The 24,591-nt window shown below is 36.1% G+C and overlaps 1 protein-coding gene across 2 annotated transcripts in view; it reads right to left on the bottom strand.

Annotated features, from left to right (window-relative positions):
- The window catches only part of COL25A1 (collagen type XXV alpha 1 chain), a 440,527-nt gene that overhangs the window by 136,695 nt on the left and 279,241 nt on the right, over nucleotides 1–24,591 (bottom strand). For both annotated transcript variants that reach the window (XM_055342488.1, XM_055342489.1), the window contains exons 6-7: nucleotides 8,830–8,856; nucleotides 8,669–8,695 (exon numbers count right to left, since the gene is read on the bottom strand). In XM_055342488.1, coding sequence (XP_055198463.1) covers nucleotides 8,669–8,695; nucleotides 8,830–8,856 — 54 coding nt within the window. The remainder of the gene's footprint in view (nucleotides 1–8,668; nucleotides 8,696–8,829; nucleotides 8,857–24,591) is intronic.

Raw genomic sequence — 24,591 nt, 5'->3', positions numbered from 1 at the left:
ATAAAATAAACTTCTAAATGCTGTCCTCTTCTGGAACTTAATCTGTCTTGTTGAAGATTTTTTTAAGATGCTATCAGATTTGTGTAGTCCCAGCTGTTGTGAAAATTTACTTGAATACATTGGGAAGAGAAAGAATTTTATGAAAATAGTTAAGCAGAGCTCCTGGGTGGCTTACTGAAACTGTGAGAGCTCAGGACTCATTCAAAACCAGCTGTTGGCTGATGATGTTAAGACCAAAAACCATTAAATCTTTTACTTATCAGGCCTCTGTGTCATTTGGCAAAGTGATAGTAGCCAACTGATTAGAAGATTAATGTATAGTCAAAAGATAACTTCATGATGTTTGTTCATTTTATTGCCAAATTTGATTGATATATTTGACACAATTTTGGAGCAACATAGTACCCTAATTTAAAAAGACAGGATTAAACATTAAAACAGTTTTGCTTATTTTTAAAAATATGTTTTAAGTCACTAAGATAGAGAAAAGAAATATGAGCTATTAACATCAAAGTCTTGAGTATCATTGTGATTCCCAGGGCTGTGATTCATGACAAGGGCAGGGTCCCTTAAGATCTGGGCAAACAAATCCTCTTTGAAGTGATGGTAATAGTAGTAATGGGTGCAGACAACAATGGGAAAAGCCTTGAAAGTCTCAAGTCTTTTACACTTGACATTCAGGTTCTGTGAGTGATGAAGAAATACAAAGCAATTTTTTTGCAAACAGAGGCTCAGAATAAGAGCAGAAACAACAAAATACCTTGTAGAACATGTAAACACAGCATTAAGAACAGGAGAAAGCAGATTTTATTCATCTGGTCATTTATCCTAAAGAAAAAAAAAAACTACTAGTAGCTAATATACCGAGATCTTGGTATTATACTATAATCTTCAAATTGGTGCCATCAAGTTGAGAAGAAAAATTGTATTATCACAAGGTAACTAGGTATTCTGATGTGCCTTGGATGGGGATCAACATTTTCCCGTTTCCTCATGTTACATGAGGTTCTTGGGTATGACTATGGGGCATTTACTCAATTGTTTTCTGGCGGGTGGGTCAACAGTGCATGAATTGTAAAGACTGAGGCTACCATGACAGCCAAGGAAAAGATGCTCCTATTTTCACTTGTGTTCTCCAGATGTTTTACTCTCACTCACAGAGGCATGGAACTTTAAAGTTGAAAAGGTCCTGGCAGCCACCTGCAGGCAGCTTGCTATCATGAAAAGAGAGCAAAACTTGAAATCTGGGTTTGATTCCCAGCATTGTCTTATGGTAGAGTGTGCAAAGAACTTGTACAAATCATTTAACCTGAGCTTGAGCTCAATCCTCATTAGAAAAAAAAAATAGTCATATGATGGGGTGTCAAGTTGGCTCAGTTGTTTAAGCATTCAAATCAGTTTCAGCTCAGCTTGTGATCTCATGGGTTGTGAGATCAAGCCTCCTGTTGGGCTACGTGCTCAGTGGGATATCTGCTTAAAATTCTCTCTTCCTCTCTCTCTGCCCTCCCCCAATCACACTCTCTCTAAAATAAATCTTTTAAAAAATGGTCATATTCTTATTTATGCTACTAATTCATAGAGTTACTTTTGAGGATAAATGAGAAAATATATGGAAAATGTAATCTGTAAGTACCTACCCTCAAATCCTGGCTCTGTCACTGACTGGCTCTGTTGTTGGGAACAAAATATTTAAACTTTCTAAATCTTAGTTTCCTCATCTATTAAATGGAAATAATGAAAGCAAGTATTTCACATGGTTGTTGAAATAAGATATGTCTTCATAGAATGGTTGGTGTATTTTAAGAGATCAATAAAATTGCTTATTGTTATTGGTGTTATTATTTGAGCCATAGGTATTTTTGTCATCCCTGTTGTTTCACATTGAGTTTGATGACTATACCAACTACCTTGTTGATAGGGGAACAGCCTGACCCACTGGAAAGGTACAAACTAGGGGTCGAGAGAGCTAGGTACGAATCCATTTTCCTACAACTTACAAATTATGTAAACTTGGGCAAGTTACTTTACGCCAGATTCTTCATATGCATTATGGACAGAATGATCACCTATGATCTCTAAAGGACTTGCTATAGATTTTTTCAGACATTGTTTTATTTAATCCTTGTCATAACCATAGGGGCAGATAGTGGTAGAGTCAGAATTTGATGCCAGTCCAGCTTGACCCCAGCCCATGTGGATATAATCATTCACCCCAGTGCATGCACTTTTCCTACTTTTCTTTCCTGGTATCCTATCTTCCTGAACCACAGTAAGGCTTAGAGATGATGTGTGCAACTTGCCTGGAAAGGTGTTTAACAGGTTGTAAGACTAAGTAATTAGTGATTATAATTATGATGTGGGAGGTATTACTTCTTGGTCCAATGTTTGTTCAGTCTAGGAATGCCCCTACAACTACCTGACAGCAGGTCTTCAACCTCTGCCTGAATACACAGTACAGTCACAGTCTCAGAACTCTGTCACACAAATTTAGGAGGCTGAAATGGAGCACAGTCTTGGTGATTGACGACATCACAGAAAAAGCACCATCCCCACTATACAGCCCAAAGACCTAACTGAAGTATGATGTTTGCAGAAATACACTGAAGATTAATGACAAATCTGTAATGACATCTCCCCAGGAAGCAAGGAGGAAAGTGCAATTCTAACATCAGGATGCATTCATCGGTGGAAATCTAACACTCAGTGTCTTGTAGAATAAAACCAAACGATATCTATGGTTGCTACACTACACCTAAAATTGTAAACTCAAAATTGTTCAATGCATACTGACAGAAAACTCATGCCAAAAAAAGTTAGCCCACCTTCTTCTGCACTAAATCAAATGCCATCAACAGTATTCAAAGATTGTCAACTTTCCTACCATTTACCTTTTAACTTCTTGCACTCTGATTTCCACTGCTTAACAAAATATACTCCCTTAATACCTCATGACCCCAGGACATCAAAACCATAGGCTTTTTATAGGTCTCATCCCTGTCCTTTCCTTTTATTGAGAGCATTTTATGGGCCATTTTTTTTAAGTAGTTCAACCTTTAGTGTTCAAAAATTGTAGTGTCCTGGTTTTGCCTTTTTTTTTTTTTCTGGTTTTGCCTTTAAATGAAGCTCACTCTCTTTTCTGATTCTCCTTCTTTGTCCCACTCCCTAAAAGTGGTTCTCACTTCACTCTTTCACACACAATTTTTCCACTTCCAGGGTTTCAATGTTCACTCCAGCTATGGAATGGTTATGGCACCACCTCAGATTCTCAGTCTCATGCTTTCAATTGTTTGCTATGTTATTCCAGTGAAATAATTCATCCAGATCACAAATTCCACATAAATAAAATTTAACTTACTTATTCTTCTATCTTCTGACAAATTTTATCAAACCAGAAACTTCAGCTCTGTCTTTATGACCTTTTGCAATGTCAGCCCCTACATCCAATTAAAAGATTTGTGCTGAATTTTCACTTCAGTAGTGTTTTATTCCGACTGCATTTTTTTTTTTTAACTTGACCCTGGCCACAAGTCACCAATGATCACAGACCTGAATGTAAATCCAGTATAGATTGAACTCATCTCCCACCCTCTGCTTGAAGACTCTTTCTAACTAATTTCTCCTCTATTAGTGTCACACATCCCTGGTTTTCCCTCTTTGTCTAAGTTTTTGCTTGATACTTGTGGCGAATCCTATTGGTGAGATTGAAACTGTGCCCCATAGGGTTAATGAAGTTGAAACTAGGAGAAAGCTTAAAGTTTGCTCTTCAGAAATGTTTCCCCCCTAATCAGCTACTGTGTCTTTTCAGGCCCCACTGACAAATCCACTAATGGTCTCCATAATGACCTGAACTCAAGGTCAATTGATGTATTCCAGCATACAAAGAGGCAAGGTTCTGAGTAGAAGCAAGGCCTTGGAGAGATAACGAGCCCAAGATCCCAAGATCCTATTAATACTAGCTCTTAGAGGATTCCCATAGCTCCCTTCCCCTTGTCCAATAGTTATCTATGCCTCAGTATAATGGTAAAGTCTCTGCCCAAGGAGGAGCAAAAGCTTCATTAACATAGTGTACGATGCATGTATAGGCATGTTTTTTCAGTACACCTGTGCAAATTTATGGCCACCTTTACATGCGATGCCAAATCTCTCCTTGCTGAATATTCATCCTAACCCTAAATAAAAGGAATCCACTCATGCCTGCTCAGAGAGTCATAGCTTTGGAAGTTATTCCTTGTGATCTCTTTATCTGCTACAGATAAAGTTTCCTTTGTGTGACAACTCCACTTGGTGCAGCCTTTATCTATACCTTACCAAGGAGTGAACTCATGTTGGTTTGGTTACAAGATGACCTGACTTTCCTTTTCAACTCCAGTCTCTTTGGTTCACTTTTAGCTGTGAGGTAACTACGTGACATAGTCTGGCCAATGAGACATGAGCTAAAATTTTGCCATGAAATTCATGGGGAAATTTTTGTTTTCTGGGTACAGGCTCCTCTCCCTTTATTTTCCCTGTTGATATAGATGTGGTGGCTGGACTTGAAGCAGCCTTCTTACAATTACAAAGGTAAGGCCAAGAGATTCAGACAGACTTCCATAGTTACGTCATTGAATTATATAAATAACCCCATCAACTACCTTCTCCAAACTTCTCATTATATGAGAAAAATAAACCCATACGGTAGGCTCCATAAAGAACATGGAGCTCTCTCCCATATTTTGGTGACTCCTTTGGAATTTCTTCTTTGGCTCACCAACATAGCCCCTCCCCATTGCTCAGCTTCTCATTCTGCTGAGTGTGGTCCCTTACCTCCAATGATACCCTATGTTCCAGACTGAGCCAGCCCATCCTCTCTGCTCACTTCTTCACTGAAGACTGGTCATTATCTTTATAGCTCAGGTTCTTATGACCTTGTTCTGGATGACTAACACTTTCCTGGGCCCTTTCAGTCTCTTCCAATTCCACTCCATATGAAACACCATCATCAAGTAGATTTTCATAAAGAACATTTGGTAATAACACCAAAGAGTCTGTCAGTAATATACATAAAAAATGTACTAAAAAATATTCAATGTCCTCCTTCTGCCTATCACACTTAAACATTCAAAATGCTCCATAACATAACTTTGATAAAAAATTTCAGTCCTATGTGATGTAATTTTTCTATATTTAACTTATACACTTGGCAAATAAAATATTATTGTCCTTAAATGAATCCTGTCATTTCCCACTTGTGCAATATTGTTTGTATTATTTCTTCTTTTTGGAATGTGTAACGTCTTGCTCTTCATCTTCTCTTCTAAAGATTATCCATTTATCAAGTCCTAGCACAAGTGTCACCACTTCCACAGTGTCCAATTATATTTAAAACGGAAGAATGTTCAGTTATCTAGAATCTCTTGGCATTGTTATTTAAGGCATATAACATACAACCACCTGGTTTTCTTATTCAGGCACCCATGAGTTATTAGCAACTTGACGGCAGTAATGACATAATAATATTTTATTCTAACATTCGACAAACATTTATTGAGTCCTTATCATTCTAGCTGATGGTGGTATGAACCAAGATAGACCAAGCCCTTGCTCTCATAGAGTTCATATAAATGGTGGGGCATGTTTTACAGATAACAAGCAAGTAAATAAATATACAAAATAGGATAATCTCAGATTTAGATTGAGTAGTTAGAGAAGTTCTCCCCAAGAAAGTATTTGAGATGAAATCTCAGGGATAAGAAGAACCCAATCACCAGAAGACCAGAAGAGAGCAAATAGAAAGTGATCAAGTTGAGAATGAGTAGGATGTGTTTGAAGTGCACATAGAGGACTAGGTGGCTGGAGCACAGTTCGGGGAGGGGAAGAATGGTGTGGAAGAATGGTGGAGATGAGATTACAGAGTTAGGCAAGGGCCAGATCTTGAAGGTTAATGGAGGCCAAGAAAAGTGGCTTGGATTTCATCCTAAGGTTTAAAACAGGGAGTAACATGATCTAATTTACAATATAAAGTGATCCCTCTGGCTGCTGTGTAGAAAATGGATTACACAGGGTCAAGAGTGGAGGCAAAATTACTTGGAAGACTGCTACTGTAATCAAGAAGAGCTGATAGTAGGTTGAATTTGGTGGTAGTAGAAAAGAGAGACTGTGGATCCACTTACAGTTTCTAAAGTATTAAGCATGGAATCTTGAAGATAACAGAAGCTCAATGTATATTGCTAAATATATGTACAAATGTTTCAAAAATAGTTTCACCTTCTTAATGTCTATATTATCTTCAACACTTTTCTGCTTTGAATCATATAATATGGCTTACTATATTCCTGTTTGACACCTCAGAAGCCAAAAAGAAAAAGGATTTAAAAAAATGGAGCCCGTCTTCAAGAAGCCCTGCTTCTTCAGGAAACAGTAGAAACCCCATAACAGTAGGTGAGCTAACAAAGAACTGAAATGATGGAGGGTCATTTTGTCAATTATGGAAAGAAATAAATTACTTGAAACAAATGTAAAAAGTTGAATTCAAAAACTATGATAGGATAAAAATGGGCAGGATATTCAAACACAAAGGTCTACATTTTAGAAAAGCAAGTCTCCATGAGCATCAGCTGGAATAGTGTGTCTACGGAGGATGTGAGTAAAGTGAATTTTCATTAAAATTGAAAACTTTTCCAGTTCTAACTTACTTTTGATTTTTCTGGAAATATAAACCTTTCATTTTACTATCTTAGTATGGTAAATTTCCTAATAAGTCGCTAATACTTTCTTACTAGAAAGGGAGGTTTATTTTTCAAAGAGCGCTAAATGTGACCTGCCTTGTTTCTAAATTAGGAATCTGAGAAAAGACAGGCAATTTGGTAGGTTCTCATTCTTATTCACATATACTTCACAGGAACTTTTAGATTTTTTTTTTACCCATGAAGATTCACCCTGCATGATAAAATCAATCCAAACTCCAATAAAAAGCAAAATTGTGGGGAAAATGAGATCAATTTTTGCCACTTTCCACCTGAAATGCTAAATGGCTTCTGAATCGTGTGAAACTTGGCCTTAGTCAGTGTGAAAACTGGCTGAAATCTGTATGAAAGGCAGTCTGGGTTCGTCAAAGCAGTTCATGAACTTTGGCCAAACTTGCAAGGAACCTGGTCCAAGTCTTAGTTTGTAATGCAACATGAAACCAGGTGAATTTCACATGGTTTCAGGTTTCATCCTGAAAATTTGGCCTACCTTTATAATCAATCATCACTTTTTGGAACGATGAAAGCCAACACACCTTTTTGAAAATGAGGACTGTGTGCATAATGATGACAGCTAAGCTGTGAACCACCCCTTCACTTCCTTTGCCAAAAGAAGATTTCTCAGAATGGAAACAGCTTCCCCCTTACCTGGAGAAGGCAAGTTGAGTGATTTTGATATTTCATGTATAAAGAATTGATACTCAGTACATGGAGACATGCCATATGAAATAATCACCACATACAGATCAAGTGGCTTTCTTCTAATCATTTAAGTTTATGAGAATTTTATTCCATTCACATCTATGACAGATATCATGATGTTTACTCTCCTTAACCATTAACATGAGCTTTTAGCTTGAAGTTAGTCATCGCTAGAGTAATTGCCATGAGAAACAAAATGCTCTGAGGCATGGTCATTATTTTTATATAAAGAAATGGCTGAAGAACTGAAGGAAAACAAATCATAGCATACCTTTTATCTAGTTTAAGAACATGAAGAGATAAGACTACAAACTTATCAAGTTTGCATCAACTATATTTTTTGCAATAGAACCTTGACTGCACTATAAATGAACTCAACAATTAACTACACACAGTGAATTTTACAAAACCTACAGTTTCTGTTTTCAACCTGAATGTTTTAAAAGTGCTTTTCCACTGTAAAAAATGACTCTTCAACCAAATACTCGCTTTTGTGCATAGTGACATGAGAAAATTGAGAGGTATGTCTGAACGGAGCCACTACATCATTGGAACAGTATGTCTGAACATTTGGGTAATAAGGCACAGATGTGAAGCAGAGGACTTGGCACTACCAAGGTAACAACGAAGCATTCACCATTGTGTTATAATGGTTAGAAGAGCCACATTTGAGAAGACTAAAAGAATGCCCCTCCTCCCTGGGATGCTAAATTATATTACATCTTTTATCTGTTTAAAAAATCTATAAAAAATAAGAAATTCAAGTAAGTATTATTCAAATTTATGAAGAATAAAAATATAAAGTGCATTAATATTTTCATCTATAATATAACATATTTATGCAATAGCACATAAAGTTTAACTGCAGAAAAAGGCCAAATTTAAGAGGAATCCAAGTAGCCTCTATATTACAAAACAATGCATGCAAACCTGAAGGACCCAACAGCCAACAAAACAAAATGATGGTTGTTATTGTCTTTTTACTAGTGAATCTGGCCCTTAACCAGTAGGGCTAATTATTGTACAGTGTCCTATTTAAAGGTTTCAAGTTAAAGCAATGCTATAGGAGGTACCCATTAATTATTATTAAGGCCATTTCACTTACAAGTGGCATGGTATGGTATTTTTGCCAGCTATTACTAAACCATGACACAAAGGCAGTTATAAAGCCAGGGCTACTTTAATTCAATAAGTTTGGAGCTGAAAACCAACTTTCTGCCCAGGACTGGAAGAATACAACTTACCCGAGGTCCCTGATCACCTTGTTCTCCCTGTAGAGTAGGAAAATGAGATGGTAGATAGTTTTAGCATAAAGTCCATATGTGACGCTCATTACAAAATATAGCATAGATCATACCAATGGATTTCCACTAACTTAATTTGTTTCTGCTACACATTTTCTTACCTTATCACCTTTTGGACCAGGAGGGCCCTAAAAAAAAAAAAAAGAAAGAAAGAAAGAAAGAAAAGAAAAAGAAAAACATGTTTAATAAATTTTAAAAATTGTAGCTTGAATAGATTCAAGTTTCCCTATATTAGTTTCCCTATATCATCACCAATATTTGGTATTTTCCATCATTTTGTTTTGTTTTAGATATTCTGATGGGAAGTGTAATAGTTTCACACTGTTTTAATTTGTATTTTTCCAGTGATTAATTAGTTGAACTCTTTTTAATTCATGTGTTGTCCATTTTGCATCTTCATCCATAAATTGTCTATTCACATCTTTTGTCCTTTTTCTATTGAGTTGTCCTTTAGATTTGCTAGAGTTCTATATATATTTTAATATTTATATATATCAAGAGAGAGGTGAGAGTGCTTTACATTATTTTGAATATGAGTCGTGTATCAGTTATTTATTGCAAATATATTCTCCCACTCTGTGTATTGTGTTTATTTCTCTTCACTGGGTTTCAATGAACAGAAATTCTGAATTTTAATAAAATTCAATTTAACATTTTTTTTCTCTTTATCTCATTTTGTGCTCCATGAAGAAATTTTTTCTTACTCCAAGGTCATAAAGAGATCCTTCTATGTTTATTCTAAAAGCTATACGTTTTATTAAAACTACTTTAATACTGTATGTTAACTTATACTGGAATTAAAATTTTTAAAAATTAAGATAAATAAAAAAGAGATGTAGTATACACATACAGATAGAATATCACTCAGCCATAAAAAAGAACAAAATCTTGCCATTTGCAATAACATAGATGGATCTAGAGGGTATAACTAAGTGAAATATATCAGACAGAAAGACAAATACCATATGATTTCACTCATATGTGGCATTTAAGAAACAAGCAAAGAAAAAAAAAGAGAAAAAAAAACAGACTCTTAACTATAGAGAACAAACTGGTGGTTGCCAGAGGGGAGGTGGGTGGGAGGATGGGTGAAATAGGTGCACAGGATATAGAGTACATGATGTGCACTGAGTAATGTATAGAATTGCTGACTCATTATATTGTAACCTGAAACTAATGTAACACTTCCAGTGTTAAAGCATGTTAAACTTATATTGTTTGGTATGGCATCGTGCCCTAACTGAAGGGGAAAAAACAAACAACAAAAATACGATAAAAAAGAGAGGCTTTATTACTTTCTTTTTCATACTCAGATCTGAATTCATAGGGAACTGATATTATGCACAGTGTGAGGTCAAAGTCAAGATGCTTTTTTTTCTCCTATGTGGATATCAAATTAACCCAACACCATTTATTGAAGTGTTATCTTTGTCATAAATCAGATAACCACATAGATGTGGCTCTTTTCGGGATTTTCTACTTCGTTGGGCAGCTGTCTATTCTTAAGCCACACTGAGATTTTCTTTAATCTTTAAGCAAAAATGCCAGCAGGAAATACTAAATCTAAAGGCATCCATACGTTTTTCCGCTAGCTCTTAAATATGAAATCATGTTTCAGGGCTCAGCCTACTTGAAGACTTGGAGCATTTGAGACTTACCTTCAATCTGTCACCTTCACCTTTAGCAGTCCTGGGAGACAAGTGTAAGTCTAGACTAGATGCACAGCCAAGGTTCTAGCAAAGTACCCCTTCCTAAGTCCTTGCTATGTTGCTTCAGGTGGAAATGTAGGAATACTCTGTCTACTGAAATATCTCCTGCTAGGTATCTGCTACAGAGGAACTGTACTAAATTTCCGCTCTCAGGAATTTAATGACACTCAGGGTAACAGCTGTGAGGTTATCACAAACTTAATAATAACTATAATATCATGTCTTGTATTTTGTGCATTTTACCATTAACAAAGAACTTTCACCTGTTAATGTATTTAATCTTCTCCCAATCCAGCGAAGAAAGTATTATGATATTCCTTTTATAGATGCCAAAAGTAAAACTCAAAGATTATCAAGGTTAGGTCTCTTGCAAGTAAGTTAGCCAGGACTTTAACCTAGTCTGTGTGACCAGGTTAGGATGGTAAGTGTTGGGACACAGCTCTAGAACTAGATTCTCATAAAGAATGTGGCTGCCTTCAACAGACACCTTCTGAAATGCCTCCCAATTGCATTTCCCAATATCCTGGGCAGTGACCCCAAGACCTCAAGTTCAAAATGAAAGAGGAATTGTGGAGGGTCAGAGAGAAAGAATGGGAGCTAAGATAAATGGAATCAACGAAGTAAACCCTTGTCTCTCTTATCCCAGAAAAGACTTTTGCCATTAAAACAAAGGGAAACCATGGAAGTCATTTTTCTTTATGTTTTCAGTAAAATGTTAACGTTTTATTATTGTTTTCAGTGAACCAAGTAGTGAGTAATTGCTATAGACTGTGTCTACTTCTGTAAAATTAAGTTTAAAGAATTTATTAGGTCATTTTAAATACATATAAAATGTTCTCTAATGCTCTACAAGTAAGGTTTTACTTTGGTGTGGCAAAGGAAAGTACCCCCAAAAGAATGAGAGGATACCTACTATCAAGTTTAAGAAATACAATGGAGATTCTAGTCTTTATTTAAATAGCATGTTTTTACATGCTATTTTACAAATGTATGTTATACATTTGTCAATGCATATAGAGAGTTTGGCAATGTTCTAGGCACTGATGGAAGTTATGGTGGGAGAAGCTGCTTTAGAAAACCTGAATGGTCTATTTTGGAAAAGCTTAATAGTCTAGTGCCACAATTAAACACTTCCCAATACTAGAATTAAGAAAAACTCTCCTAGAAGAAAATCCTATTATAAGGTTACTTACAGTTACTATGGAACCCCTGCCCTGTGCGGACCCCTTTCCCCCCCAAAAGCTTCTCTTTAAACTTTAGTTTGCTTTTGCTGGTGAGATTTCAGAGGCCAAGCCTCTCATTCTTCTAGTCCTCTCAAGGCACTTTATTAGGTTATATGGCATGTTTGAGGTCAAAGCTTTTCCAAAACAATTTTACAGTGGAGTCCAAAGAAAACTTTTTTCCTCAAAGTCCAATTACTAATGCCAAAGCCACATGTGTCAACTAGACCTCTTTAGACAGCTTACCATAAGCAAGGATCCTTAATTCACAAACATATAAACATTTGCATTCACAATTGAGCAATAAATACTGCTGCTTCAAAAGGGGATGTTTCTGTGCAGACAGAATGGCGTCCTGGCACCTGCCAGCTCAAGACAGACCCGAAGCAGAGGTCAACCTCCAATCACAGCTGTGGTGGCTGCTTCGGACACTCCAGACCCCACTTGTGCTCTTAGGATTAATAGCAGGTGTTTTCTTCTGCTCTGACTGAAATCCCACTCTTATTTCTGAATTGGATCCTCTTCACTGCAAATATGGATTGAATTTGAAGAAAAACATGGACGATCTTCGTAAACACAGATAGTATTTAAAAATTTGGGAGCCATGTTCTTTTCTAAGTCAAAACATTACAGTGAACAAAAGGTTTCTTTAATTATTAACTTTTAAAATGAAAGCTGGGTCACTATTTAAGTTGTTTTGTCTTTAGACTGGTATTCACCAAAGGATAGGCAACAATAAAAATTAAAGAATTATTTGAATTACGGTATATTTTACCGTGGCATTTTGCTGTTTCCAAATACACCAAGCTAACAATTAATAGTTGGTGGAAATATTTGTTCTTCAGATATCTCTGTCAGTGATTCATTGGTAACTATTTGAAAGTAAAACTTTCTTGCTAAAACAAGTTTGAGGTCAATGATAAGTAAATATGGGAAAAGGACTCTTTAGGTAAGGCTTCTTTTGGGATTCCTATCCTTCCGGTCTGGTCCAGTAGATTGGAGTTAGATCTTTTATTTTGTCCACTTAAATAAATAAATAAGAATATTTGAAATGATTATTTCTAATTAGTTTTATCTTATTAACCCTAATAACAAATTTTAAAGGTGCTAACCAAGTTTTTATTATTAGCGTTCTTATTCAATAGTTGGAGTATTTCTTGCAGAGCATTGTTAGAGTGTTATTAGTTAACTACTAAACAATTTATAAATATCAGTGGCAAACTTCAAATTAACCTCTATTCAAATTATTTCAAATTCAGAATTTATAGCAACAATCCTGCTATTTGTACCAAGCCTTTAATGTGGATCTTAGCCTATACCAACTTCAGTCTCCCCAAATCTATTTCTAGCCAAATACCTAAGATTTTAGATCTTTCTCCAGGCTCTATTACCTGGTTTGACTAAATTATAAAACCAAACTAAAAGCATTATGAATGAGAGGCACCATAATTGACATTCAGTAAAATGTTGGATTTCAATCTGCATAAAGTAATTGAAATATAGCTGGAAAAGACATATATTCCTGGAGCCTGGATATTCCAATTAAGACCTTTCATTCATCACAACTGTAAATTTTGCCTACTTCGAATGGCAAAAGCTAAAGGGGGAATGATTTTTTAAAGATGGTAATCATGAAGACAAAATTAAATTCTGCTAGAAGTTAAAAAAAAAAATGGAAAAAGAGCAAACCCTGGACATTCTTGGCAGCCAGAGCTGCTGGAATAAGAATGGAGTTATGATTTCTATCCCAGAAAAGCATAGATCATTTTCATTTTTGAAATATAACAAACCTTTTTCTGATTAATTTTTTCATTACCATAGAATTATGAAGACCAACAAGTTTTATTTTCTAAGCATTTATGGACAATTACCAGCCAGTCAATGTGCTCTGAATCTGAAGGAGGGATATGTAAATATAATTGTAATCAGTGGAATGAACGCTGTGCTGTGGCAGTACAGAGAGGAAAAAAAGTGGGAGAGCTGGAGTTCAAAAGATGATATTGGAACTGGCTCTTGAAAGTTGGCCAGAGATAAAGGGGACTGGGAAGGGGTGAAGCAGTTCAATCAGAAGAAGAATATGCCTAAGTGTAAAAGAACATCAGGCTATAAGAGAAAGACAAGGAGTTCAGGGCGGTAAGAACATGTGTCGTGTGGGGAGTGTGTGGGGAGTGGTAATGGGGAATAGGTAGATTTGGGAAAGAGATTTGGGAAGGTTGGCTAATAAAACCCAAGTCCCTGGGCCGAAGTCTGACATCAATTTAACAAGAGAATGGTAAGATCAAGTATGCTCTGTGGAACTCTGAGAGCATGGAATGCTATCCTCCTTAGCAATTTATTGCCTTGGTCCAAGAGATAGATGATCGTGGGAACAAAGGAAAAGTTCTAGATTCAGAAGACATTTCTGAGATAGAACCAAAAAGACCAATTAACTGAGTGGACATGAGAGCCACTGACAGATCATCAATATAGTGGCTCATTCGAAAGTTCACAATTTAGTGCATTAACAGAAAATGGTTGGTCTACAACTGCTCCCACTCTGATGAACACAGGAACTCCAGAGCCAAGTGAAACATATAGAATATTAAATCTGGTTTTAGGGGTATTCAAATCAAAACTGATTATTGGCAGCCTTGGCTGGTCCGATCAGAAATAGGTGAGAAAGAGAAAATTCTCTATCATCACTGTTGGGTAAAAGGAGCATAGATGACATATTGTGGCCATACTGGCCAGCCATTCTTCCTCTGTGTTAACTTATTAATAAATAAAGTACACCTTTATTACATTTCTTCCTCTGCTTTTTAGACTGTAAGCTGAACATGGGTTACTATATTTAAACGTTGTAATTTCCCTAGTTTTTTAAAGATAAGGAAGACAAAGGCATTAACCGTTCTCTAGGAGTATAGCACAACCTCAGTGATCAGTGCCTGTTTGATGTCTATATACTCAGGTATTCTTTCTTTTTAATTTTTTTATTTATTTATGATAGTCACAGAGAGAGAGGGAGAGGCAGAGACACAGGCAGAGGGAGAAGCAGGCTCCATGCACCGGGAGCCCGATGTGGGATTCGATCCCAGGTCTCCAGGATCGCGCCCTGGGCCAAAGGCAGGCGCCAAACCACTGCGCCACTCAGGGATCCCTGTACTCAGGTATTCTTGTAAACATTACTTTATCAATGTTCAAAGTCTCCTAGGGAGGAAGGAAACGGAATATCTGATTACCTCATGTTAAAGTAGGGTAAAAGTCTCAATTTTACAGATGATAAGATTTCTGCCTACTTGCTGACTGCATCATAAACTTGGCCCATTGTGACAATGAAATAGATGTTCTTAAGGCATACGTTCATGAATAAATTGAATTTGGTACCACAGTTTTTAGCAGGTATTTGAAACTCACAAAATCATAGTGCAAATAGTATTTAACAACGGAAAAACCCAGTGCTTATTTGAAAAGTAAGGACCCTAGCTAGCTATTTATTTATTTATTTATTTATTTATTTATTTATTTATTTATTTATTTATTTTAAAATAAATTTTTTTAAATTTATGATAGTACACACAGAGAGAGAGAGGCAGAGACACAGGCAGAGGGAGAAGCAGGCTCCATGCACTGGGAGCCCGACGTGGGATTCGATCCCAGGTCTTCAGGATCGCGCCCTGGGCCAAAGGCAGGCGCCAAACCGCTGCGCCACCCAGGGATCCCAGGACCCTAGCTATTTAAATGTCAATCAATTTACCATACTTCTGAGTAAAGTGTTTTATCCAGTTAGCTTAGGTTCACTTCTAACTAAAATGTGAACATGTGTTCTTCTAAGTGTATACCTAAAACCTTGAACTCTAATATATATTTCTGCTTTACTAGCATAATATATATTTTCAGAGACATTTCTTTCTAAAAATCACTTTTTTTTTGTTTCATAGACTTTCAATTTTGCAAATAATTTCAACAGGTAATGTGTAAATGTTAAACTTTTTATGGAAAGCCTGACGTAAAAATATAGGAGCTCCTATATGTAAGTATAGATTTGTGTGTGTGTGTGTGTGTGTGCCTGCATATAATTTCTTTTTAAATACTTAAGAAAAAAGTAAAAATAAAAAGCAAAAGTACAGGGGCACCTGGGTGGCTCAACTGGTTAAGCATCTGCCTTCAGCTCAGGTCATGATCCCTGAGTCCCAGGACTGAGAGCCCCTTCCGGCTCCCTGCTCAGCCAGGAGTCTGCTTCTTTCTCTGCCTCTCCCCCACTCATGCTCTCCTTCTCATTCTCTCTTTGAAATAAATAATATCTTTTTACAAAATAAAAATAAAAGATAATTTAAAAAAGCAAAAGTATAATTTGGAGAAATTATTTCAAAATAAAGTAAATAAACTGTCTTGGTGATTAAGAGCTCAAGCCTTGGAGTCAAACGGATTCAGATTGAAATCTTGGTTGTGATCACTTGTGTAAACTTTGATAAGTTAATTAAACTCCTTAAGCCTCAGTTTCTTCATCTGTAAAATGAGGAAAATACTGCTTATTATTTGACTAAAATAAAACACTGTCTATGAAACAATTTGTAGAATGCCTGATTGACCAATGATAATGATTATTAAGTACAAAGTCAATGTTTTTAATGTTTTAATTATGGTAAACATAAAATATTTTTTTTTCCTCAGGCACTTGACCTGAAGATAAAGATGATAAATATACTGATTTTCTAAAATCAAGACGTCATGTGGGAAGAAATATGTTAGGCTTATGGCTAAAAATATTTGGAGAATACAAAGGTTTAATATAGTTTACCTTGATATTTAAGAACTATTATCAAAAGAAAACCAAAGCAAGACTAAAACAGCTCACTGGTTTTAACCATTACTTGAATGACTAACCAAGGTTACACTTTAAGCCCTAGCACTTTCTAGTCACCCCTAGCATATAGTAGGTGCTCAATCAATTCTTGCTGAATTGAAACATCCAGAAAGAAAAGAATACAATAAACCTCTCAGTGTTCAAAGCAGCAACATATAAAGAATTATACAAGAACCAGATTCAACGTTGCTGCAGAAGAACTGTGTTTATTATAGTGTCAAACTCTGGTAAGCCAGGGAAGGGAATTATAGCTATAAACAGATTTATAGCTTCAGACTTTACACCTTTCATTTTGCATTGAAGATTAAAAGAGACCCAGCAGAACAGGGGGTAGGTATAGGCAAAAATTTAAAATATCAAAACCAGCCCCACTTATTGCAAAACTAATTTTTATAGCTATTCTTTTCTGGGCATTTTCTGTGGTGAGATCGTAACTTTAAGTTCTTTTGTGATGTCAGTTCAAGCCTTGAACAAGGGACTATATGTGCTCATGATCAGTCTTAAATCATAAGCAGCTGCCATAAGGAAACAATTAGTGGGGTCTAGCACTAAAAGAAAATTCAGAAAAACCAAACATTTAAAAAGGACGCTCAAAAGTAAGACTGATGTAGCTCAATGGAGTTAAGGGCTTATAAAACAGCAGGAATCGGGAAAGCTCACTCTGGCTTTCTTTTCTAACACAATACAAATTAAATACAGTCAAATTACTGCTCCTGCCAATCAAAACCAAGGGTTCCCTTCTCTTTATCTTCATCCCTTGTATCTAAATGTTTTAAGTGACTGCTAAAATTATTTTGTTTAACTTTGAATTTTTTTTTTTTTACTTATTTTTAAGAGGTCAAATAAAATGAACTCCATGGTGAAAGACCTGGAATCCTAAACATTCCTTTTGTTGAAAGAAAGTATCAGCTTGCTTTCAATGCCCACAGTAGCTCCTGTGATTTTACAGCTAATGGTGTAAGCTATCCTACATACCCTTACACTGCTCAATATAATTAAAATGTATTCAGAGGTACATTCAGCCTTACACCTTGGGTTTAATTTACAATAGTTTACTTCACCATGTTTCCTAATATACTGCCCCAACATAATTTTGCCCAGGCTACTCAAGAAAGCCTGGTTTGCAAGTTAGTTTGATTCTTTGTTTTATTTGTCATATTTTATAAAACAATGCAGTTTTGTAAAGAGCAACTGAGCACACACAGGGATGAGGGTAGATATTTCCTTGAGTCTAAGGAGATATGGAGAAGGAATAAAAAACAATCAACTGTCAAAAAAAAATGAGAGTAGGAAAGCCTGAAGCTCAGTATAAATTAGAAGCCCAAGCTCTCTCTCTCTCAGCTGATGACTAAAAAGATCAAAAGCTTTTAATGTAAGCTTCTACAATTACGGTGCTCTTCATCTTCGGATTTTTCTGCAGCTACCCCTCTTCTCTCTGTGGAGTGAAGATAATATTGTACCTATGCACTCATGCCTCCTCTCCAACCTTGCCTGCTATGTATCATTGCTCTCATTGTCTTTTCAACCAATACAGTTCCCTTAGGTTCTTCCCCTTGTTCTCTAAACACATCCATTCATTCACCCTCCCTAAAAGTCAAAGGGAAGAAAAGTTCTTTTGCCCTCTATTCCCTCATTTGAAGGTCCTATCTTCTTCTAATTATCTCCATCAAATTTGTTTAATAATAGATTGGTCATAAAAAGAAAAAAATTATCTTTGAGGAAAGAGAAGGGAGGTAGCAAAGTAGAAGTCATATTTTTTACAGTCTGATTTTAGGAAAAATAAAGTAATAGGAGGTGAAATACATATTGGTCTTGGGGGCATTTCTTTCCATTAGGAAGAATAAAGCTAAGCTATGAGAAGGGAAACTGCTGAGCCAGTCTTTGGGGCCCTAGAAAGGAGTCGCTCTGGGCTAAACTAAAACTAAATAAACCAGAGCTTTGGGGAGGAAGGGTTGACAAAACCCAAACATGACATGCCCAAATTTGTGTCTAAACCTTTTGTCTTTTCACTTTATTCCCTTCATCAGCTATCAAATATACCCTCGAGGCTTTAATTATTACCTGAGTTATGTCCTCAATTCTTTTCCAGGCTGCAGTCTGCATTCCCAACTGCTCACCAGATGTCTAAGCCAAGATATGCCATCATCAGCTCAAACTCATCATTCTCAAACCAAACTTCTCAATTTCTACTGCAAGCCATTCATGACTCCTGACCTTCCTATTTTTTGTTAAGCACACCACTACTCCTTCAACTCTAAAAGGCCAGTGTTATGTTTGATTCAGTAAATGGAATCTATTGCCAAGTCCCAGAGATGTCATTCTCCACAAAAGTCCTTTGAATCTATCTTTCCATGTTTGTTGCCAATACACTTATTCCTGGAAAACAGGAATAGTCTACGAGCCTCTTAAATCTTCTCTCACTTTATCCCATCCTACATATTTTTGTCAGATTATGTTCCTAACATATTCCTCAGTCCCAAAACTGTTAAGGGCCCAGTGAAAAAGTCCTTATAGGCAACAATCCTCCATGGATACAGAAGCTGTTACAGGAAAGGTTGCAGGAAATCAGGCCAATAACACTTGACCTGCTGATCAATGGAACATTACTTGCCTCTTGATAAAATGAAGAGGGGAGTATACTACATCTTCATAAGAGATTATATCCTAAACATTAAACTGGAGCCTAATCATAAACTTCTAAATGGAACTTGCAATTTGTGAGATATACAGAAGACGAGAACAGGTTAAACAATACCATAAGGATGTTACTAGATCAATTCAGAGTGTGTGGCATTCTATATACAAGTCAAAGGTTGAGGGAAAATTGGTGATGTGAAAACATTTTTATTAAAGGAAGACAGCTAGAGAGTAAAAGAGACTATAGAGTTATAGCAATTAAATGCCAATTGGGCTTTGGGTCTTGATTCAAACTAATCATCTATAAAGAGACATGTTTAAGACAACTGGGGAAATTTGAATATGGACCGGGTATGATGATGATAAGAAGTTAGAGTTGATAATTAAATGATGGTTATATTTTAGAAAAACCCTCTCAGAGATTCCTATTTTAGTATTTGCAGATGAAATTATATAATATCTAGGTTTTGCTTTTAAATACATCAGCAAACAAAATAAACCAAAACAAAAAGCAAGGGGAAGGGATTCATGAAACAAGATTAGCTATTGAGAATTCTTGAAGCTGGGTGATAGTTCTAGGGCAGTTTATGATACTATTTTCTTTTCCTTTTGAGTATGTTTGAAAATTCCCCAAAGAAATAGTCACATAATCAAAAATTTTATTTTCAGCAACCCTTCAGATTCCTACCAAATAAAGTGTTAACTTCTGCCTTATGTCCAAAGTCCACTATGATCTACTCCTAACTTTCCTTTTTTTTTTTTTTAAGATTTTATTTATTTGTTCATGAGAGATACAGAGAGAGAGAGAGAGAGAGAGAGAGAGAGAGGCAGAGACACAGGCAGAGGGAGAAGCAGGCTCCATGGAGGGAGCCTGATGTGGGACTCGATCCTGGGTCTCCAGGATCACACCCCTGGCCGAAGGCAGGCGCTAAACCGCTGAGCCACTCGGGCTCCCCTACTCCTAACTTTCCTTTTCTAATTTATCCCCCCTCCCACCCCTGTCCTGATTCCCCATGAGGACCCTGTCCTTGAGTCAGCCTTGAATACTAGCTGTTCTCAGAGGGCCCTTCACTGCTGTCACTTCTCTAAGCAGAGATGCTTCTGCCATTCTTTCTACTAAATAAGCATCCTTAATTATCATTTGACTTGGAATAATTATAGTACACCTTCTTGAAACCTCTTACCTGGCAACTTGAGCTATGGAGCTATTTGAAAAAAAAAAACATAGTAGAAATTTGAGTTTCTGAAAGAAATCTTAGTCCCAGTACAAAAGTTAGTCCAGTAAGCGTCCTGTCTCCACCCCCCTTGACAACCTCACTGTCGTCATTACCACCAGTCATTGGTAGCTCATCTCAGTGATTTCTCTTCCCTTCACTTTACTTGATCCTCCTTTGGAGATGTTTTCCCTGTTTTGAAGTCCTAAAGCACTTGTGATTCTTTTATAAAACTTAGCTCACCATGCTAGGTATAAGATTTGTGCTTCATACTAAGCTATCAGGGCCCCTAAGGGCAAGAAGAAAGGTATATGGGGAAAAACAACAAGCAATGCCTCTGGAGGCTTTAATATGTACTAACACATGACCTTTGGCAGTCACTTAACCTCTCTGACCCTCAGTATCTGCATCTGTAGGATGGAACAAACAATATTTAGCTCATATGGGAGTTGCAGAAAGTAATTAAAAGAACATATGGTATGTAAGTATTATTTTCTTCCTCTCTTCTGTTCCTAATTCAAATGTAGTCTTGTACTTTACACATGGTAAGTATCAGTAAATACATTATCAGGTTTCCTGCAACAGAGGTCTCTAAGAAGTTATCAGAGTCAAATTTAGTATTCCCTGAATAGCCTGTTGACAGTCAAAAAGTCACAGGTATCTGTATGGCCAACATGTTTCCAATGAATGTTTATGAGGATATATTTGATTTCAGTTAGAAGCTATACTTTTTGAGATCACTCTAATTTCTCATCTGTTGACTCATAACTAGTTCAGAGAGCAAAGACTAGTAGTAAAATGAATAAAACAACTTTGCACAGTCTCTTGAAGATGAACTCTATGAAAGAATTTTTTTGAGATGTCTCAAACATGGACAGATGTTTTTGGCTCCTGTCTCCCTCTCATCTGTGACTCCCAACTTTTAGAAAGGAATGTTCTATGTTCATTCTTCCCACATTTTCAATACTGAATTATTCCTAAAACCATGGCAATATTACTTTGAAAACCACCAGGCCACTAAAATTGCTAAGTAACCTTATAGTTGGAAACCCAGTGACTATAGTTCACACAGCTGACCACTCCTCCTTTATCTTCTTCTGGATCTGATGGGGATTTCCTCTGTAGAAGATCTTCCCCTCCTCCCCCTCTACGTACTTCATAACTAACCGTCCTCCACCCATGACTTCTCTTACCCTCCATACACATGTTCTGGTCATTTCACTCATTTCTACAACTTGGCTACTGTACACACAGCTGTGGCTTCTCTCCAGGACTCTGCCTACTGCCCAGTCTACATTTCTTCCTGAACACATTGTTCTCATCTCAGACCCTGATGCCCTCCAGTAAGACTGCTTAGTTTTCTCCAAGTAAGTAACATGTACTTCATTCAGGGTCCTGATGGACCAAACTGAGAGTGTATTAATTAGATAAGGAGGTTTTCCTCCAGGTAGATGTAGCCCCAAGCGAGAGCTCATAGTTTGGCAAGTGAAGCATGAGCTAAATTTCAGACCTTTCCTGTGCCTTTGCTGAGTAGCCTTGCACAGCACACAACTGTGTGAGTGTAAATGGTGGCCCTGAATTTATTGCAAGGAGTAACATTACTTTTGGAAATTGAAAATCACATTATTTTTATTGTTTTCCAAATAGCTCCATAGCTCAGGTTGCCAGGTAAAAGATTTCAAGGAAAGTGTGCCATAACTATTCTTACTAAATGATACTTGATATTTATTCAACTATATCAATTAAGGATGCATCACCTTTGATTTGTTTTCATCTCAGTGTATTTTCTTATTTTTTTAAAAAATATTCTATTGATTTATTTAAGAGAGAAAGAGTAAGCATGAGAGAGCACAAGTAGGGGAAGGAGCAGAGAGAGAAGTAGACTCTCCACTGAGTAGGGAGTCCTACGTGGGCTTGATCCCAGGACCCAGGGGTCATGACCTGAGCAGGAGACAGACTTAACTGACTGAGCCACTGGGGCACCCTTCGGTGTATTTTTTTTTTTTTTTATAGAAAGAGTATTTACTAAATGTGAGTTATGACAATGAATTATGGCTGATCTAAATCTTAAATAATTAGCATTGAATGCACTGATCATTTGAAAAAAATAAACCAGAAGTGTAAAGGCTCACATTAACTTAGGAAGGTAGTAGAGTCTCCTGTAGTTATTATTTAAACTAAGTTCAAATATGACCTACCCAAAAGGAAGAAGATGGAATAAAATGTTTCTGGAGCCATCTTTCTACCTGCTGTCTTATAGCATTCCTCCATTTTAATCTCCACATGGTCCAATAAATACATTCCATATTTAAAACATAGTATCAATTAAATATGACTGGAGATATTTAGAGAGAAAATAAATTTAGCTGATTAAGAATTTTGATTAGCATATTAAAATTATCTAAGGAATCCATAAAAACATATATGTGAAATTACATACACTAACATTACTTGAGAAAATTATAAATAAAATATTTTGAAGTTTGAAACATTTCGAAGTAAATTAATTTTATTTCACTGAAGAATAATATTTCTAACTAAAACTGCTCACTATCTTTAGAAAAAAATTACACACACAAATATGCACTAAATATTTGTTTTAGAGAATCACATACTATAATCACATCTAACAGTAATAATCACTTTTCATGAATTTCTTAATTTTAAAATTGAACTACTTAACCTAAATATCTAAATGATTTGAGGCCTTTATTCTATTGGATGTTTATCTAGGATGTTTATTCTATTGGATGTATGACTTCATGGCTGTCTCAGTGTGAGTGTTCATGTGAGAGGGTTTTTAATGTAGATGCTTACATGTGCATAAATGGACTTTAATAATAACACAAATGCCATACACTCTTCTAAATGTTTCACTAAGTCATGTATTAAGTCAAGCCAACCATTTTTATTTTATGTTAAAAAAACTGAAAGGAAAACAGACAATTTGCTCAAAGTCATATAGTTTGTAAGTGACCAGTATTTAAACACACGTGTCTGCCCGTGTAGACCATTCCCTTAAACCTACTCAATGTATTCCATATGCTCCCTTTAAAAACAGACCCTATGGCAGCCCGGGTGGCTCAGTGGTTTAGCACCGCCTTCAGTCCAGGGCCTGATCCTGGAGACCCGGGATCGAGTCCCATGTCGGGCTCCCTGCATGAAGCCTGCTTCTTCCTCTACCTGTGTCCATGCCTCTCTCTCTCTGTCTCTCAAGAATAAATAAATAAAAATCTTTAAAACATAAAAAATAAATAAAAACAGACCCTAAAAGTTGGCATTTTCAGTTGTTTCAGTCATTTCATAATTAAATGCATATAAAATTATCTTTAAATCTGAATTATTAATTGTAGGCATTTATTTTTCTTAATTTTATTTACTTATGGGGGGGGGGCGGCAAGGGAAAGGGACAAACAGATTCCATGCTCAGCATGGAACCCAATCTCAGGACCCTGAGGTCATGACCTGAGCCCAGACCAAGATCCGCCGCTTAACTGACTGAGCCACTCAGGTGTCCCAATTGTAGACATTTATTCAATAAAAATTTAGTGTGCATTTTCTCTATATCATCACATTATAAAGAAATTGAGATACAAAAATGAGTAAGTTTAGGGACTGATAACAGCTTCAACATATGTAAATCAAAGTTGGAATAATTTAATTATTCATGAAAGGCTATGTCCCATACACCTTTATTCAGACAGAATTAAAAGCAATAAAGCATGACGTTGTTCACAGAAACAAATTCCTCGATTAATTTCAGTGGGAAAAAATTTTAAGCTAAAATTAAATGTTGAGATGATGTTATACCGTTTCAATATACAAATCACCATGTAAAAAAGGAAATATGGGTAATAATAAAATAAATAAGCTCTTATACTATGTATATAAGTATATATTTATACAGTGTTAAGTATATATAGGTATAAGCTATATGGAGTACAATGGAGTCTTTCAATTAACCACTTACTTAATAAAATACAAAAAAATTAAAATGTTAAGATTTTTATAATCATTTTCTTTATCATATAACCACTACATAAAATATAGATAATGGGGAATGATACTATTTTTTCAGATCTAAAATGATTTATTAGGATAGAATACATTACTAGTTTATTTATTTTTTTTTTTTTATTTTTTTATTTTTTTATACAAACTATTTTTTTTTATTTATTTATGATAGTCACAGAGAGAGAGAGAGAGAGAGAGAGAGGCAGAGACACAGGCAGAGGGAGAA

The sequence above is a fragment of the Nyctereutes procyonoides genome, unplaced genomic scaffold, assembly GCF_905146905.1.
Source record: "Nyctereutes procyonoides isolate TBG_1078 unplaced genomic scaffold, NYPRO_anot_genome, whole genome shotgun sequence".
Lineage (NCBI taxonomy): Eukaryota > Metazoa > Chordata > Mammalia > Carnivora > Canidae > Nyctereutes > Nyctereutes procyonoides.
The sequence above is the reverse complement of the archived record's forward strand: the minus strand, read 5'-3'. Positions and strand labels throughout refer to the sequence as shown.